The sequence below is a fragment of the Pungitius pungitius genome, chromosome 19 (genome assembly GCF_949316345.1).
Source record: "Pungitius pungitius chromosome 19, fPunPun2.1, whole genome shotgun sequence".
In the NCBI taxonomy this organism is placed as follows: domain Eukaryota; kingdom Metazoa; phylum Chordata; class Actinopteri; order Perciformes; family Gasterosteidae; genus Pungitius; species Pungitius pungitius.
This window is the reverse complement of record NC_084918.1, coordinates 8,547,276-8,564,081: the sequence shown is the minus strand read 5'-3', so window position 1 is coordinate 8,564,081 and position 16,806 is coordinate 8,547,276. Positions and strand designations below refer to the sequence as shown.

The window sequence follows — 16,806 nt, the reverse complement described above, 5'->3', positions numbered from 1 at the left end:
ACTGCAGTGAGCGTGCGAGAGAGAGAGAGAGAGAGAGAGAGAGAGAGAGCGCAATGTGGTACCGTTACAAGACATCCACATAGCACATTGGGGAAGAAGAGGGCGCTGGTTTTGTCTCACACACTGAGCACAGACACTGACGCAAACTCCAGATCGGTAATTATAGTTGAATGCATCTGTGTGCGTTTGTACCTGTGTATCTTCCTCTGTGTGGGTGCTTGCATTATGCATGAGTGTGCCGCGCTGTAGGTAAGTCATCGTTTCTGTTCCTCTGAAGGTGTATTCAATTTAACCCGTAACAGGATTCGCCTAAAGATTGGCATTGTGGCAAATGTGTGATGCTCTTCTGAAGTATTGGTGTGAACGTCCTGGTTCAACAGGATGATCATTGTTTGGCCTCTGTTTGTTGCTGCGTCTCTGCTGTGTCTGTGTTTCTTGGCGTGCCGTCTGTGCCTGCTGACATCCTGGTGGAGGAGGAAGCTACAGGAGGCCCTGCTGAATACACCTGTGTGTTTCCATGTGTGTGTGTGTGTGTGTGTTCAGAAGGGCGTTGCAACCCCAGGTGTGTTTTCCACACATTGTACCTCATCCTCCTCTGCACCTCCACCTCCTGGATTCCTCCCTCCCCCACACACCCCACCTGCTGTCATACGTGTGTGTGTTCACTGCAGTTCGTGTCATGTCCTCTTAATGCTCTTAGTTTATAGAGGTAAAAGAAAAGTTGTAGTCAACGTTTTTTGTAAGTGTGAAAGACTTCTTTTTAAATATTTCTGTCATGCTCACCCTCTCACCCTCTCATATACGACTGTGTTCATGTGTGTGTGAACGCATACGTGCATTTTTACATATAATATATTTGGCTTTAGAAAGGGTGTGGTGGGTGGATACCCATTAATATTCCTTTGATATGTCTCAAATGCATCTTGCTTTCATTAATCCCACCCACCTTCTTTTTTGGTCTCTCCCCTCTACATCAGCTTCCATTTGTAGCCATGGCAACTGGGTTTGATCTCCTCTACCCTGCCCCTCCTTTTGAGCGCCCCCAGCTTGTCACCCCATTTCTTTCCCACTCTATTCTTTTCACACACTCACACACACACACACCCCAGCCTTTTCCCCTTCTCCGCCTCCACCCATGGCTCCCACCTTTCCCCTCTCTGCCGGAGGGGGGTGGCTGCCTTTTCTTGCTGCCACCCCCCTCCCTCTCTGCTAGTTCTGCAGGTCTCGCATCCTGCATCCTCATGTCGTCCTCATACAGTCCTGTGGTCACGGCTTTATTTGCTGCCTCAGCTTTTGAATTATTCATGCGATGTCACTGGCCAGCCTAGTGAGGCTGCATTTCTCCGATCAACGCGCTGACCTTGCTGGTGTTGTGACGGAGTCAGGGTGGGTGTGGCGGTTTTGCGGTGGATGTGGGAGTTTGAGTACTTGCTTCAGTGTGGACTTGCTTTAGATGATCCTCATAATATGTTTTTAGATGTAAACCTACCCCTGAACTAAAACACAACTCCACAGTGTTAATGGAAATGTAATTCATCCATTAGTACCAGAAGGATTGGATGCAGTTCATTGTTAAATGTGTGGTGTTCATGGGCAACATTGTGTTATTTAAAATGTAGACATGCTGCTTTCTGAAGAACAACTGCTGGTGATATCGCTGGCCACAAAGAACCTGAAACCGGGGCAGGGTTTTTGGCATTGTTTGCTAAGCAGCTCCCAACAGAGAGCCCATTAGTATTCACACGCAGGCCTGCGCAGTGATCAACACATGCTCAGGCATACCGGGGGGGGGAGAGGACTCGTAGCCATATTCATATATTCATACCAGTACTCTGAAAGGCACTTATTTCACTATGGTGTCTCTCCACCTATTCCCCACACCCCGACGCATATCCATGCAAATTCACACACAATGTACACACAGTACACACCACCCACACCCCTCTCAAGGTGTGAAGCGATTGATAGTGGATGCGTTTGTCTCTGTATGTGCTAAGCAGGGTCAGAGCACGCTTCACATGCTAGCAGTATGTGTGTATCAAAGGCACAAGGCGAGGGACGGAAGGAGTTCTGATCACATGACGAATCCGTAGGAGACTCTATTCCGGGCAGCACAATCAATAGTGTATAGCACATGCAAACACACACACACACACTTTTATTAGACCCATCAGAATAGAATAAAGAGAGAAAATTACATTACCAGCCGCATCCAGATACCCAGAATCCCAATCAACTGACATGACACAATTCAGTAAATAAACACACACACACACACACACACACACACACAGCAGGGGCCTGTTTCAGAAAGGAGGTTAAGTGAAAACTCTGAGTATGTTAACCCTGAAATGAGGGAAACTCTGAGTTTTCTGTTTCAGAATGGGAGGTATGTTAAGCCTGAGAAAGCAGAGTAAGTCAAGCCTGTTTCAGAAAGAGAGGTAACTTATACTCAGAGTCAGTTACCATGGCAACTTACTCTGTGAACCTAACCTGGTCGGGAGCAGGTTTTCTTCGGGAAACCCAGAGTTTATTTCGTCTCCTCCCCTTTTTTAAAGAGGAAGTGGTATTTAATCACCTCATTCATTCTTTCGGTATTCATTCATTGCGCACATTTCAGTCACGCAGAGCGCATCAAATCAAGTGAATGAAATGGCATGTCCTTTTATGGACGATCCTGTGGATGAAGAGGCTGCATTAATCCGTAGGGAGTTGCATTTACGTCGGGAGAGGATTTTGAGACCCAGAGTGGATTTTTTGTCATATCCATATTCATTTTTATTTGAGCGGTACCGTTTTTCTTTACAGTCATTAAGATACATCCATAATCTCATCCATCCTTACATCAGAAACATCAGCCATCGCGGCCGTGCTCTAACATCCGAGCAGATGCTTTGCGTTGCATTACGTTTCTTTGCAAATGGTAGTTTTCTGTATAACATTGGGGATGCAGAACATATCAGTAAGGCTACTGTTTGCAGAGTTGTATGGAAAGTGTGCCTCGCTCTTAAGCGCTTTCTCCAAATTTTTGTGCTGTTTCCTGGGCACAAACCCGTGAAAGCCATCAAAGAGGAGTTTCACAGGATTGCAGGTCAGTGATGTATAAATCGGTTTAAATGAGGCTAACCTGATAAATGACGTTCAGTTAAGAGCATATTGCTGCGACCCCTGGAAGTAAACTAATAATAGAATTCCTTTTAGGATTTCCGAATGTGGTTGGATGCATTGATGGCACACATATTCCCATCATTGCACCTTCCGAAAATGAAGCGGACTATGTCAACAGGAGGTCCATCCACAGTAATAATGTGCAAGATTGCACCTACATGAAAATTAAAATTAGGTTGAATAACACACTCTTCTTCCAGTTTCACTTCTGATATTATAACAGTTGGGCAAGTCACTTATATTACTAACTACAACTGGCTTCTTCAACAGTGTAATTAGATTAATGTAATAATGACTATCTCTAGAAAGTATTGGTCTACTTATTACTAATTACTTTCTAAATCCCATATCAACTTCAACCACTTGAACAATACAAGGAGAGACAAGAAACTGCACTTTTAATGCTTTCAAATAAACATTATACAATTGCATGAATTATTCTTGAAAAAATATATCTTTTAAAATTTGATGTTAAATCCACTATTGTTTTATACAGAATTGCTTTATAGTTTATGCAGCATTTAATGCAATTACATCAGATTTTACTTTAAATTACGGAATTAAATTACAGTTTTTAGATTACATAGAAATTAATTACACACAACACTGTATAACAGTAATTCAAATGTAAACTTACGCATTGACTCGAGCAGCTATTTTCTCCCAAGCTAACTCTCTGTCCTTCGCCGCTGCAGCCGTGTTGCTTTTTTTTAAAATATATGTTCGTACTCTCCATATGCTTGCATAAGCACATCCAGTTCTGCTGGTGAAAAATATGAAGACCTCTTTTTGTCTGGCGCTGTTGCCATGGTGACTCGTAATATCTGCGCTCCATTGATAATGGCTTTTTATAGTTGTGGTGCACGCGCTTAACTCAGAGTAGGTCAACTCAGAGTTGATTGAACTAACTCATTTCAGCTGTTCTGTAACCGAAAACTCAGAGTTTCCCATCTCAGGGTAAGTCAACTCAGAGTTCAAGTTTTAACTCAGAGTTGGTTGAACCTCCTTATTGAAACAGGCCCCTGGACTCTTATTAGTCCCATGTTCGTATCTTGCTGCAGGATTGTGCAAACACTGGGTGTGGTTCAGTGGTGCAGCAGCAGAGCAGTCGTGAATGTTCACGTGCACACACGGCCAGGGTTTACGTGGAGCAATACCAGATGTTGCAGCTCTGTGAAAAGTGTTGAAGACAGTTGAAATCAGTCCAGTCCAGTGCTGGAAGTCTGTTTGTTTTCGTCTAAGTCTTTTTAATGCTGTTTGGTTCCCTGCTGCTTCTCCTCTCTCTTATCTTTTCTGCAGTTACATGCGTGTGTTTGAGTGCGCTGTTTGTGTGAGCAGCAATGATATTATTTAGTGTCAATGATATGATATCAGAAGGGTTTTTTAATGATTGATGTCACCGTTCATTTGAGCCTGCATTACACAAGCAGTGATGACGCTCAGGGGAGTTTTATCACTTAAATGATCTTAATGAGTGCCCCGCCGACCAAATCCGCTCTGAGAACTAACAATGGTCAGTGTTTGGGGAATATGCGACCTATTTAACCTACAAACAGCCCACAGATTGAACGTGGATGAAGCAGTGCACAGGTCGATTCATTTATTCACATATAAAATGAATGTGTCTTGAAAACAAGAACAAGTACTTTGTAAGAAATTACATTTTTGAAGGCTAATCTTGCTTTCCTCTCCGTGTGCCATGGAGACTGAAACTGGGATTGATGCCGTCTGCTTCAGACGCATTTAAGTCCATATCCTTTGCTACCAAACACATCCTGAGAATACAAGAATGCTACTCTTCGCCTGTAGATTACAATCCGTTGTGTACTATTCTGTGTCTACCAGAGTTTTAGTTTAGTTTTAGTTTTTTTTGTGTGCTGAAAAGTTATAAAGCTCTGCCCACCTTCTCTCATAATCTGCTATTTATGTAAATGATCTGTTTTGGTTGTTCTCAACACACTTTGTGTCTGTGTCTCTGTACAGAAACGGGACACGTAGACCCTGTCCTCATTGAGCGTTACAACACTCCAGGCTTCATCGGGTGTCTTTCGCGGGTTCAGTTCAACGGCGTCGCCCCCCTCAAGACTGCGCTGAGAAGTGCCGCGCGGACCCAGGCCGCAACGCCAGCCGGCCAGCCGGACAGGCCGCCTGCTGCCGCCTCGCCGGTGTCCTACCAGGGCAAACTGGTGGAGTCCAACTGCGGGTCGTCCCCCCTCACCATCCCACCGATGTCTGCTGCCACGGACCCCTGGCATCTGGACAACACAGGTGAGGTTTGCACCGAAACCCCATCAGCTGGCGCTGTCCAGGCCATTCAGAATTGAGCAATAACCTCCCACATTAACAGACAGCTTGGACATGTATGCACACACACACACACACACACACACACACACACAGACACACGCACAGACAGAGTTCAACACAAGTTTGCCTTCCATTCCAGTGTTTAGTATTACAGGGGGTCAATTATCTGGACGCAGCCGTATCCAAATGTGCCTTTGGGAACGTTAAGGTATCTGAGATCGATCTAATCTATGGATCCGGACGCAGTCAGCTCTCCGTCATCCTTACACAGAAACCATTGCTGTTTGTTTTTCTTTACAATTGCTATTGATAGTTATAATCCATTATTAATCCAGACCTCCCGCAATGCGTCATGATCACATTCCGTCTCCTCATATTTTTCTCAGATCGCATTTTCCTCCCTTCCATTTTCCCTTTTTATATCATTGGTTGCTCGTGATCGTTTCAGAAACAATTTTTGACATTATCACCAAATACATCCCAGCAGCTGAGAGACTATAATGAGCGCTGTTGCTCTCCTCCTCTTGTCGTTTTCACCAATTTTGTATCAACTCGGCCTCCTCTTCTCCATCTTACTCATGTGCTTTGCTTCCCTGGAGAAGCATGCAGTCTGCAGCAGAAATAGCTGACAGCTCATTGCAGGGTGAAGCCGTTGGTGTGAGTGTACATGCAGGTTGATTATTTATGTCTTCAGCTCTATCCATGCTTTCACACGTGTTCATGCATAATGCCCACCATCCACGTCCTCCTCCGCTCAGTTTGACTGCGCTGCCATCCATTCAGGGAGAATGATAGCAATTTGATAATTGTTGCTCACAGAGAATTCCAGCAGAAAGGCAAAACCGTCAACTTTTATTAACCCTTCTCTGTCATGGATCTGTAATAAAATACATGAAATAATTCAGACAATAATATTATTTTCTTATAGTTATGAGCATGATTGAATTACAAGTGATGATTTTATTTTTGAATTTGCTGCGAGCATGACGTGTTGGTATTTCCCTGACCTTGAATATGCTACTTCAAGGTCAGGGAAATACACCTGATACACTTCCACCATCTGTTATTATTATATTTTGTATTTTCATGCTCACAAATTGGATTACTGAGGCTTTATTCAAGTTAGTTATGTTGCAGGAATAAATTAAATCATATTATTCTCTCAGTCTCTCTCTGTGTATGAATGCACGGTTTGAATTGGACCTTCTTCTCAGATGCGGAGTTCCCCTTCAATGAGGAGAGAGTGATTCCTGATGGGGTCAACAGAGACTCGGCCATCATTGGTGGTAAGGAAGTCTTTTTTTTTAGATTTGCATTTAAGCGCCTTTGTTGTTTTTTGTCATCTAGAAACTCAAAAATAAACGTGTTTCGGCGAATACTTTCTTTATTGAATCAACTAATTGTTTCCTGCTCTGCTCCAAATGGTCCAGTTGGTCGAAGCCCAGTTTAGTGGCGATGGTTGAAAATTGAAGCGGTGTCTGTGTGCCCTGCAGGGATCATCGCCGTGGTGATCTTCACCATCCTGTGCACCCTGGTGTTCCTGATCCGCTACATGTTCCGTCACAAAGGCACCTACCACACCAACGAGGCCAAGGGCGGCAGGGAGCAGGCCGCCGAGTCGGCGGACACGGCCATCATCGGCACCGACAACCCGGAAACCATCGACGAGTCGAAGAAGGAGTGGTTCATCTAACGGCCGCCGGCGGGACCTTGAGGGGGAAAGTGGTTTGTCGGGAACAGCCGGTGCCGCGGAGGGAGGGGGGGGGGTCGAAGGAAACGACCAATCACGGCAACGATGGAGGAGAGGGAATTCAGTGGGACAATAATCCCCCGGAGAGGGCGTGGCTGTGACAGAAAGACGTGACAGAAATATATTTAGTTTATTTGTTTTGTTTTTTTATATATTCAGAGTATTAGAAAGAGAAGGGGGACAGCTCCGAGAGACTCGACCTGTAAATACTAACCGGCTTGTCCTTCTTTGTATTGTGCTTGGGAGTTTTCAGGAGTCCTTTAAATACTGTTTATGACAAATAATTATACTTACTGGGTTGTGTGATAGCACAGATTTATTTCCAATCTCTGTTTCATTTTGATTTTATTTTTTAACAAAAATCTTATATCAAAAATGATCAAATCAAAATGCCAAACCCTAATTTTTCGTTGCTTATCAGGCCGTGGTTGCATCAGTCTGTCACGCTCATATCCGTCAGATAACATGCCACTTATATTGTGGTAACAAAGTTGAATATAGATGCCAAAACTCACTGTGTAAATATAATATTTTGTGTTTTTCTTTTCCTTAAAAGATTTATTCAGAGTCCATTACATAATTACAGATGAGAATTGTCAGATCTATATTACAATGAAATCATATGTCCGTCCATTATATTATATATGATTTAACTATAGAGTTTTACGTTTAAATCTTATGACATTCGATTGTACGGGACATTCCTTTCCGAGGAAGAGCAGAGAAGTTGTTTTTTTCTTAGAGCATGGTGGCATCATAACACTTCACGCTTGGTTTAGCTCAGCACGCCGGCTTTCTTCTCATTTTGAACGGGTCAAACGCGATCCTTTCCTCAATCCGACTTCTTCAGCAGGTCCGTTTGTTCTTTGCCAAAACACTTGAGTCTTATGATTAAATGATGAAATAATTGGTTCACATTCGACTGATGTATGTTTGCAGTGTGTTCATGCATCTGTGTGTGTGTGTGTGTATGTATGCGTTGGTCCAATGAATAGAACTTGGTGTATTGGAAATAAGGGGTGCCAAATAAAACAATTAGGACAGTCACATGGATGACATCAAAGAACATGCCTGACACTTTATGAGCTCTACTGAGGCACTGGACTTGCTCGAAAGCAGCACAAATTAAAAAGAATGTTCAAATGTAATATTTGATGAAATTGAGAATTGGCTTTTTAATCCATTGTGCCTTCGAGGTGTTGAACCATTGCACCTTGAATTTACTTGAATAACTTTCTCATTAATCCAAGACTTTGGGTCTCTTTATGTATCCTGATGGTAGCGGTGCTCGATCAAAGCTCGAGTTACAATTCAGAATACTCCCATCTGATTTCTCTCAAAGCGCTTTGAAGCACGACTGTGTGGGTTCCTATGCAGCAGGAGAAGATACATTGTATAGGAGAACACACAAGAAGTACACACAACCTCTGCGTGACGCACATACACACGCGAACATGATCGAGCATGAGTCGAGGTTGTTTGTTCCATCACAAGAGCAACGAGTTCACAATGAGGAGGCGGCTGCTTTGTCAGCATCGAAATGAGTGCCACTGTTGTCCGAACATCAAGATGTACATTGTATACTTTTAGCCATGTTGTTCCTGTCCCTGTCACTGTTGTGTGTGGTTACCTCACCATAGCATATACTGAACAATGTGTTACCGTTGAAACCAGCCGTCAACTTTGTTATTTTGTCATGAATTTTCTTCCTCCACGTCAGTTAGTTGATATTGCTGCCATGACTACGCATCACGTGAAGGATTTCGCCCGTCATCGTCGCCTCGCGGTTGAGTTCAAATGGTAATTCACTTTATCAGAGACGTGAGGACGCCTGGTTGAACTCAGCCTGGTGACCTCAGCCTGGTGACCTCAGCCTGGTTGAACTCAGCCTGGTGACCTCAGCCTGGTTGAACTCAGCCTGGTGACCTCAGCCTGGTTGAACTCAGCCTGGTGACCTCAGCCTGCCTTCTAGCGCGGCCTCAAAGGCTTTCTCCCTCCACACGTGTCTGTGAAGGCTGTACTGTTACTTCCTCTTTTTTTGTCATTATTATATTTCTCAGACTATACATAAGCACACACAAACACACCCTTGATATGTGGTTTGAACAGAACGTTGATAATGGATTTTCATCTCCGACAGACATACACCATATGTTTTGCTTTCAGTTCTATTGAGTTCGTTATTAAAGAGTGTTTGATCTTTTTCTATGCGTCGCATTCATGTTGTCATATGGATATCTCTAAACAGTAGTATGAAGCGTACATTGCACCATTCATTCTGACATTCCTCTGGTGACATGTCTTCACTTCCACAAAATGCCATGAAATATAAAGATACGGATTAAATAAATAATTCACTTTAAAGGCTTTATAAATCCCAGCAATACAAACATTTGAATTGTAAATATGGAAATGTATCATATATAGTTTTGCATTTTGCAAAAGTCAAGGGATGTGTATTTAGATTACGCATAAAGCAGGAACGGCAGGACAATAATAAACCAGGGTGGAACGACGCTGAGTCAGACGGAATCAATCACAACTAAACACAGTATCTAATGATTCCCTAATGAAACGGTTTAAATTGTCCACCCTTGATCTGTGTGTCCCATGCTGGGACATCAGACCGATCAGAGTCTGCTTCCTGGTGGTCAGATGATGCAGCGTCTTTCAGCTCTCAGATTTAAGAAGAACAGTATTCAGTGAAAGGCAACACTTAACTTATCCTTGTAAGAAGCAGATCACAACCAAATCAGCAGGAACCAATTTATGAGATTAGAGAATACAGAGGAAACACTGTTAATCTATAAAATAAGAATAATTGGATGTTAAATAGGCAACCATGGAATTAGTCTCAATAAATACAAATATTATTAAAGAAAAATGACGCTTCATGAAAGCATTTAAATGTCCAATGAGGAACTGAGCAGAAAGTCAGCATGTGAATACGTTCCCCTGAAGGCTCTGCTTTAATGTTCAATGTTCTAATTCATCTCCTTAGACATTGTCAGTCATTCAAATTGGACTAAAACAATCTGTGAATGGAGCAGGAAGCATATCTACAAGGAGACAAAATCCAGTTCTTCATCTGCTGCCCATAGCGTTGCAATCCTTATGCAAACTCACCACGCGAAATTACCCACAATGCAACTTGATCACCCCCAACCGAGTCGGGTGTTTGGGGCATGATTCAGGTGCTCCTGTGTCAGTGGGAGAACAATGACACTGTGGACTGAGAGGAATAACCTCACTTTTTGTTAAACACACGTGTTGTCTTTGGCACGTAGTGTATGAAGACTTTCTGTGAAAAACATTGTATGGCTGCATCATGAATAATTAGATTCAGTCCATCAATCGTTGAAACAAGACACTTTTGGACCAAATTCCCATTTGTATTTTGCAAACCCATATGAGAGTGATTGGAACTACCCCTCTAATTATTTCACGGCGTGTACTTTAATGTCATTTAAATTGATTCATTGTTTTTGACAATATAAGCACACATAATTCCGCCATAAAAAAAAGAATCTGCATTGATTCAATGTTTTTTATTGGTTTTGAATCCATATGATCAAAAAAAACAGTACAAAACGTTTGATTTGCTAGTGGCTCTCTTTGGTGCCACTCTGATGGCACAGTTAAGGCAAGTGTGAAGAAGCGAAGCCTGAGCTATGATCAGAATTAGTCTTTGGTATTATGTGGAATGCTGATGTTTCACCGTCCCCAGTGAAGCTTTGAGATGATGCAAAATGTTTCCTCTGATAAGAAAGCTTCCAGCAAGCGATGAAGGGTGGGCGTAGCAGGGCGCTCCTCAGGCCTCCGGCTCGGCACACTCACCTGTAACAACACGTATGAGGAGTTTTTCTTAGAAACAGCACTTATGCAGAAAGTATCTTTCAAGTTGCGTGCGTTAGTCACACACCAATCAGAGGCAAGAAGGCGATGTTGTCTGGGAGGATGCCATGGTCCAGGGACAGCTGGGTAAACTTCTGCTGCAGGACGTCACTGACCTGAGGAGTGCGACCTTCAAACACACAAAGAGCTGTTTTATACCTCAACCAATTCCTTGATACCCCACTGCTGCAAGGTGTGACTGGTCCATACTCACTGTAAAGCTGGTTGAGGACCTCGACCGCTTCTCCTTTGGTCTTGATGGTGTGCACCAGAGCGTAGTCGTCGTACACCACGTCGACAACGCGCATGTCATTGTCGTTGCTCCAAACTGATGAAAGGAACAACAGAGCGGTCATTTCGGCCGAATGCTTCCTGTTTGTGTGTCTGGTGTTTGATGGCGTGCGCTCCACTCACTCTGGCTGTGGAAGGTGAAGCGTCCGGGGGTCTCGGTTTTGTTTGTGAGGTGAGTCATTCTCCAGCAGGTACCGTCGGCTCTGAATCCGGGGAGGGGAGAGGTGCGTTTAAATTTAGTTGTGTCTTCGACAGTTGATTTCAAATGGTTACGGTTGTACAAGCACTCACTTCAGGGTGGCATAGGTGAGGTCCACGCCCCCTGCGGTTGGCACCACCATGGCGGTGCCCATCTTCATCTCGGCCTTGTGGTTCACGAACCACTGGGCGTTAGTGGCAAAGCCAACAATATACCACTTGCCTGCCATCTGAAATGAAAAAGATAGACGGGGAGAGGTATAACACAGCACCTCTGTTCCATGTCCTGCTCCATTAAGGGATTCCAGGAAACTCATTAAATAATCACAGAGCCTCACACCCCGATCCTCACTTTGTTCCCCCAGTGAATGTTGCAGGTATTTACGGTTAATTTGCAATAATCCTGAAGTAGTAATAATTGTGCCCCTTCCCTACCTTGTCCAGGTCAAAGTCTTCCACAGGCGAGACTTGGGCGCAGGCCCCCATCACACACACCAGGGCGCCCAGCATCCTCAGCAGCGTGGTCCTCATGGCTTCTTCTTTGCGTTCTGAGCTTCTGCAGCGGTGAGGGAAGTGTCAGCGAGAGGTGAGGAGCAAGGGTGAAGAGGAGGCTCCTTTTATGCTCAGGGTCCGTGCTCCCCATCCCCTCCTCCTCCTTCTGTCTCCTCCCCCGTCCTACGGCTGGATTTTGGATTGCAACAACACAGGCATGCAAAACACGGCTGCCGTTACACAACCGGCATGCGTGGGTGGAGGAGGGGGGAGGTGAGAGGGGGAGAAAAGGGGAGAGTGGGTAAATAATACGGCTCTTTTAACGCCTCCCCCTTTCTCCCTCCTCCATCACAAATGCTCGGCATGCCTTTATTAAAAAACAACCGCTTGGTCTCGGCCAAAACACCACGTACAGAATAAGACATTACAAAGGAGCTAAACATCATCGTCCTTTAAAGAGGGCTCACGTGACCTTTGTGAGCAATAAACTTAACTTACATTGAGATGCAAATTTGAAATTCCAAGATATAACAATCTGATTTTAATTGAATGCATCTGTTTCCATTGAATTGCATTGAATTCCCTCTACAGCTGCATTAAGGCAGCGATTCAAGGTAATTCAAAGTGGAAATATCTTAAACATTTAATATACAAAGCTCTGTTACTTATAGTGGTGTGATTGTTCTTTGGAGTTCATTGTGAATGTTTCGGAAAAGGTTTTAAGTTTTGTAACATCAGAGTGCGTAAATCAACATGAAATGTTGCATAAACCCCAGCTTTAAGTGATGAGTCCTTCCCCCTCGATCACATCGCTGTGACATTTGATCAGTATACATTTTTTTAGATACAACTTGCTTGCTTTATTTGAATTCTTCATGCGTAAAAAATGTATTGATCAGACCTCACTTTTTGAGCAACAAGACAAGCACAGACATGCAATCAGCTGGATATGTAACACACGGGAGCCCATTTGGTAACCTTGTTTTATAACCAAACTCTCTCAACCCCTTTTGGGCTCCACATCTGGGCTGCATTAACCATCCCCCCTCCACTCCCAATATACACAGGCCCACATAGTAAAATAAAACCTCTACAGAAAAAGAGGGGAGGTCTCCCATGAGAACGGCTGCTGGCGTAGATCAGATACGCCTCATTGTGTTTCACTTTGCTTTAAACTGAGAACATTTGACGAACGAAAATGATACTTTTTTTTAATTCAGCTGCAGCTGGTAACCTTCTTAGTTTCAATATGTGCTGCAGTTTCCTTTTTTTTTAGTTGACGTTCACATTTTTAAATGATAGGATCCTCATCTTGCATGTGAACTTTGGAGCACTGCAGGACTGGATCTTTCTGTTGGACAGCTCTGGCTCCTCAGCATGTGGGGACACAGTCTACATAACAAAGAGTGACAGGTTAAATGACATAATAGCTGCTCAGCTGTTTTAATCAGGTTGTTTACAGAGTTTAAGAAACTGAACTAAGCGCTACTATGAACATAATTGCAGAACCTGCCATACGTATTTCAAAGAAACTGAGCAGGAGAATGCATGTTTTGTGATTCAGCAGAAGAGCAGATGTGGCGGTGAAATGATGCAAACATGTAATAAGTCTGGAGCACTGTGCAGCATGGCCGTGTACAATGACTTGTGGAAACAGCCCATATACTATACATTAAGCCTGAGAGCTACATTGACAGTTAATAACTGGAAATCAGTTGATACTTCCAACAGTTTACAAAAAAACATGTCTAACATTGAAATTGAAAAGGCCTTTCATTATATAAAAGGATTATATCTATTAGTTAATTACAGCTTAAACTTACTGATCACATGGTCCTTGTCCACATCACCACAGTGACCTTGGAAAAAAAACAATTACACAGATCTGTTGAAAGGCAGCTGAGTAGTCAGGTGTGTTACTGCATCATAATACTTTATGTTAGTCATTTATTTAATGGTATCTCTTCATAGAATCTTTTCTGGCATTTTATCCCAGCTTACATTTAATATCGCATTTGTGAATAGTCCACTTCATTTGATTGTTCAGCTGGACACAGACTTACTATAGGTGGGGAAGGGGAAGAGGTATGCCAGGCCCAAACCCTGTTTTTCAGCAAGTTGCTCAAACTTAGCCAGCATAGGCTCGGACAGATTGTCTACAGACCGGCCTGCATACAAAACAGACATCATGACATCACAGACACATCTTTAAACACACACTGCCGTTCAAATCGGGAGTAGAATATCACCACGACTTGCACCAGGCTTTTAGATCCGGAAAACGAAAGAACCCACCATAGAGCTTCATTGTGATCTGGTCCCGTTTCTGGTAGTACAAGATCGCGTATGAGTTGTAGTCCGTCTCCACGACGGCGATGTCAGTGTCTAGCTCAGCACGAGCTCCTAGTGGGAAAGTCAGAGAGCATTGTTTGCCAAATGGATGCTGCTCCTTCTACAATTTATCAATAAGGGTTAAATGGGGAGGCGCTGACCTTTAAGTTTTAGCTTTCCTGGGGTCGGTGTTTCATAGTAGACCTGTAATATCTCCCAACACTGGTTACTACTGGGGACAGAACAGATGAGGTGAGATATTTGATTAAAAGGAAGAAGAAACAGGCATTATGGTTCACAACAACGTCTAAAACCTTCGAAACATCAGAACCTAAACACATTTCTCAGGCATCTAGAATGTCGCAAGAGAAAAAGGAAAAGTACAAAATACATTTCTTGTACGTGGGCCATGAAGATAGCTACAAAAACAAGACCCCTTCAGAGAATGTGGTACATTCTGTCTTTCTGCAAATGTCATGTCAGGGTGACCCAGAAGTTCTCCAGATGATGCGGGAAAGCCGATGGATTTTACTGTTCTGCCTCCTTCCTTTTTTTTTTCTTTTGAGGATACACAAATCTAATTTAACACATGTGGTTGAGACTTGGAATGGAGAGAGTAGAGACATTTGTGGTACGTTTCTCCCCCCTGTTGATCACCCAAGGTACTGAAGTGAGCAGTAGATGCTGGTGCTTACTGTCGTGTTTTGGTGCTCACAGACAGCGTTCGGTCGGGGGAATGCGTGAGCATCACGACGGTGGGCTCCACCCTGGTTCCATGATTCATCAGGTAGGTGCATTTGGAGGCGGTGTTCAGCAGGTACCATTTTCCTGTCATCTGCACCAACGCGCCAGCAGGATCGGAACAGAGACCAAAGCAAAAGCAATTACACCAACGGTTCGGCATCCTGCAAACCTAAACCAATACACTGGAATAGAATATTATAGTTGACAACAAATTTCTCTACCAATGAAGACATCTACCTCAAATATCCTGTTTGATTATCTCTTGTTTTGTCACTCAAAACCAAATAAACCACCATATTGACACAGTTACACAAGTGTGACACACTAATCCATCAACAAACAGAGTCACATGGTTCATCTCTCTGGAGAGATACAGGCGCCAAAGCTCACTTATCGTATGTTTTCCTCACAGTAATAATAGTTTTTAATTTGACATTCTGTTAGGTAAACTCTGCACTGATAACTTGGTGAAAATCTTGGGGTATGTGTTATTGCGACATGGTGATAAAAGTGCTAGTGTGCAAAGGTCACACTGTAAACAGTTCTTCTATCAGGCTGCGGCTGCTCTCTCAAAAAAAAAAGACATTCTTTCAGAGCAGCGTTTTCTAGAGTCTTTTTTCAGCCTTGTCATTAATAAACATATAAATGGTCGCTGTTTTTCAAGCGCAATCTAGATTCTCCACCTATCTGGTTCCGTAGCTTGAATTAAGACACACCAATGATGAAAAGGGCACTCAATGCACAAAGAAATAAATAATACACACAATGAATGAATGTATATTTACTAACCGCTCCTCCAGTTTTTTACCTGTTGTATGTCTATGTTCTGTGCAGGTGGGGTCAACTCGATAGGGTCAACCTTCGGCTTCTTAGGAGGTCGTCTTTGGGGTCGCGGCCGGCTCTTAGCCCCCCCCACAGCTTCGGTGGAACCCCACACACACATAAACACCACCACCAGCAACACACAACGCCAGACTCCAGCCATCCGAGCACTCACACTAACAATCACTCCTCTCCTTTCTCAGGGTCCCGTACTAGAACTTCTTCTCCCGGTTTCCTATTTTCTACTATTACTCTGTCCACAGTCAACTATTCCTAATCTGTTTAACTCAACCTCAAACTAACAAAGACAGACGAAGTGCATAAACAGACAGAAAGTGGGGGACAAACAATGTGAAAGAGAGGATGGTCTGTTTAGGCAAATATTAACTTTTACTGGCAGAGATGAGGCAGTTGCAGTGAGTTCATTAAAATTCTTATTACATACAGACCTTAAAAACTCTACGGTTTAATATATTCTTAGACTGACTATCAAGTTTCGATCCAAGAATACATGATTCTTTATACACATAATAACGTAATCTGTGAATGTAAACTGAAAATCACACAAAGTACCAATGTCATTATTGGGTTTCGCAATCTCTTTGAACAAAGATGTTTTATTAATTCAAGCCCAGAGTATTTTGACATATTTTAGATATGGGGAACGTGGCGTAAAAACCGAGACTCTCCTTCACCCTTCATTTTGTGGTTCACAGAGACGTGGGTGTGTGTTATAGGACTCTTTGCCCGAGCTGACAGACTTGCATGTTTTGACTCTTTAGTTATTGTTCTCGGCAATCTCAAGCATC

General features: G+C 43.2%; 3 protein-coding genes across 4 annotated transcripts in view; 1 reads left to right on the top strand and 2 right to left on the bottom strand.

Moving 5' to 3' along the window:
- Nucleotides 1-9,429, top strand: part of cntnap2a (contactin associated protein 2a) — a 159,200-nt gene extending 149,771 nt beyond the window's left edge. The window contains exons 25-27 of the mRNA XM_037456600.2: nucleotides 5,152-5,436; nucleotides 6,690-6,761; nucleotides 6,969-9,429. Coding sequence (XP_037312497.1) covers nucleotides 5,152-5,436; nucleotides 6,690-6,761; nucleotides 6,969-7,168 — 557 coding nt within the window. The 3' untranslated portion in view covers nucleotides 7,169-9,429. The remainder of the gene's footprint in view (nucleotides 1-5,151; nucleotides 5,437-6,689; nucleotides 6,762-6,968) is intronic.
- Nucleotides 9,430-10,758: 1,329 nt separating this feature from the next.
- Nucleotides 10,759-12,177, bottom strand: LOC119198444 (lipocalin-like). Its single transcript, XM_037455629.2, has 6 exons — nucleotides 12,044-12,177; nucleotides 11,702-11,838; nucleotides 11,534-11,613; nucleotides 11,334-11,447; nucleotides 11,148-11,249; nucleotides 10,759-11,062 (listed from the first exon to the last, which is right to left on the bottom strand). Exons 1-6 carry the CDS (start codon nucleotides 12,137-12,139, stop codon nucleotides 11,037-11,039), a joined length of 555 nt encoding a protein of 184 aa, XP_037311526.1. The 5' UTR covers nucleotides 12,140-12,177; the 3' UTR covers nucleotides 10,759-11,036.
- Nucleotides 12,178-12,331: 154 nt separating this feature from the next.
- c8g (complement component 8, gamma polypeptide) lies at nucleotides 12,332-16,339 on the bottom strand. 2 transcript variants are annotated; one of them, XM_037455627.2, is made up of 7 exons: nucleotides 15,984-16,339; nucleotides 15,127-15,266; nucleotides 14,593-14,660; nucleotides 14,396-14,503; nucleotides 14,164-14,268; nucleotides 13,924-13,959; nucleotides 12,332-13,492 (listed from the first exon to the last, which is right to left on the bottom strand). In XM_037455627.2, the coding sequence occupies exons 1-7, from the start codon at nucleotides 16,158-16,160 to the stop codon at nucleotides 13,473-13,475; spliced, it is 654 nt and encodes a 217-aa protein (XP_037311524.1). In that variant the 5' UTR covers nucleotides 16,161-16,339; the 3' UTR covers nucleotides 12,332-13,472. The 2 variants fall into 2 exon arrangements, with proteins under 2 accessions (XP_037311524.1, XP_037311523.1); XM_037455626.2 differs by having other exon boundaries at nucleotides 14,593-14,663; nucleotides 15,984-16,335.
- Between the last annotated feature and the right edge of the window lie 467 nt (nucleotides 16,340-16,806).

What these genes read in the sequence shown, in the direction of transcription:
- LOC119198444 (XM_037455629.2), bottom strand. Translation starts at nt 12,139, where the DNA reads ATGAGGACCACGCTGCTGAGGATGCTGGGCGCCCTGGTGTGTGTGATG. An exon ending in CTCACCTATGCCACCCTGAA is followed by an intron (nt 11,614 to 11,701) that starts GTGAGTGCTTGT and finishes CCCCGGATTCAG; the next exon opens with AGCCGACGGTACCTGCTGGA. An exon ending in CGCCTTCTTGCCTCTGATTG is followed by an intron (nt 11,063 to 11,147) that starts GTGTGTGACTAA and finishes GTGTTGTTACAG; the next exon opens with GTGAGTGTGCCGAGCCGGAG.
- c8g (XM_037455626.2), bottom strand. Translation starts at nt 16,160, where the DNA reads ATGGCTGGAGTCTGGCGTTGTGTGTTGCTGGTGGTGGTGTTTATGTGT. An exon ending in AGAACATAGACATACAACAG is followed by an intron (nt 15,267 to 15,983) that starts GTAAAAAACTGG and finishes GCGTTGGTGCAG; the next exon opens with ATGACAGGAAAATGGTACCT. An exon ending in GGACAAGGACCATGTGATCA is followed by an intron (nt 13,493 to 13,923) that starts GTAAGTTTAAGC and finishes TTTGTTATGTAG; the next exon opens with ACTGTGTCCCCACATGCTGA.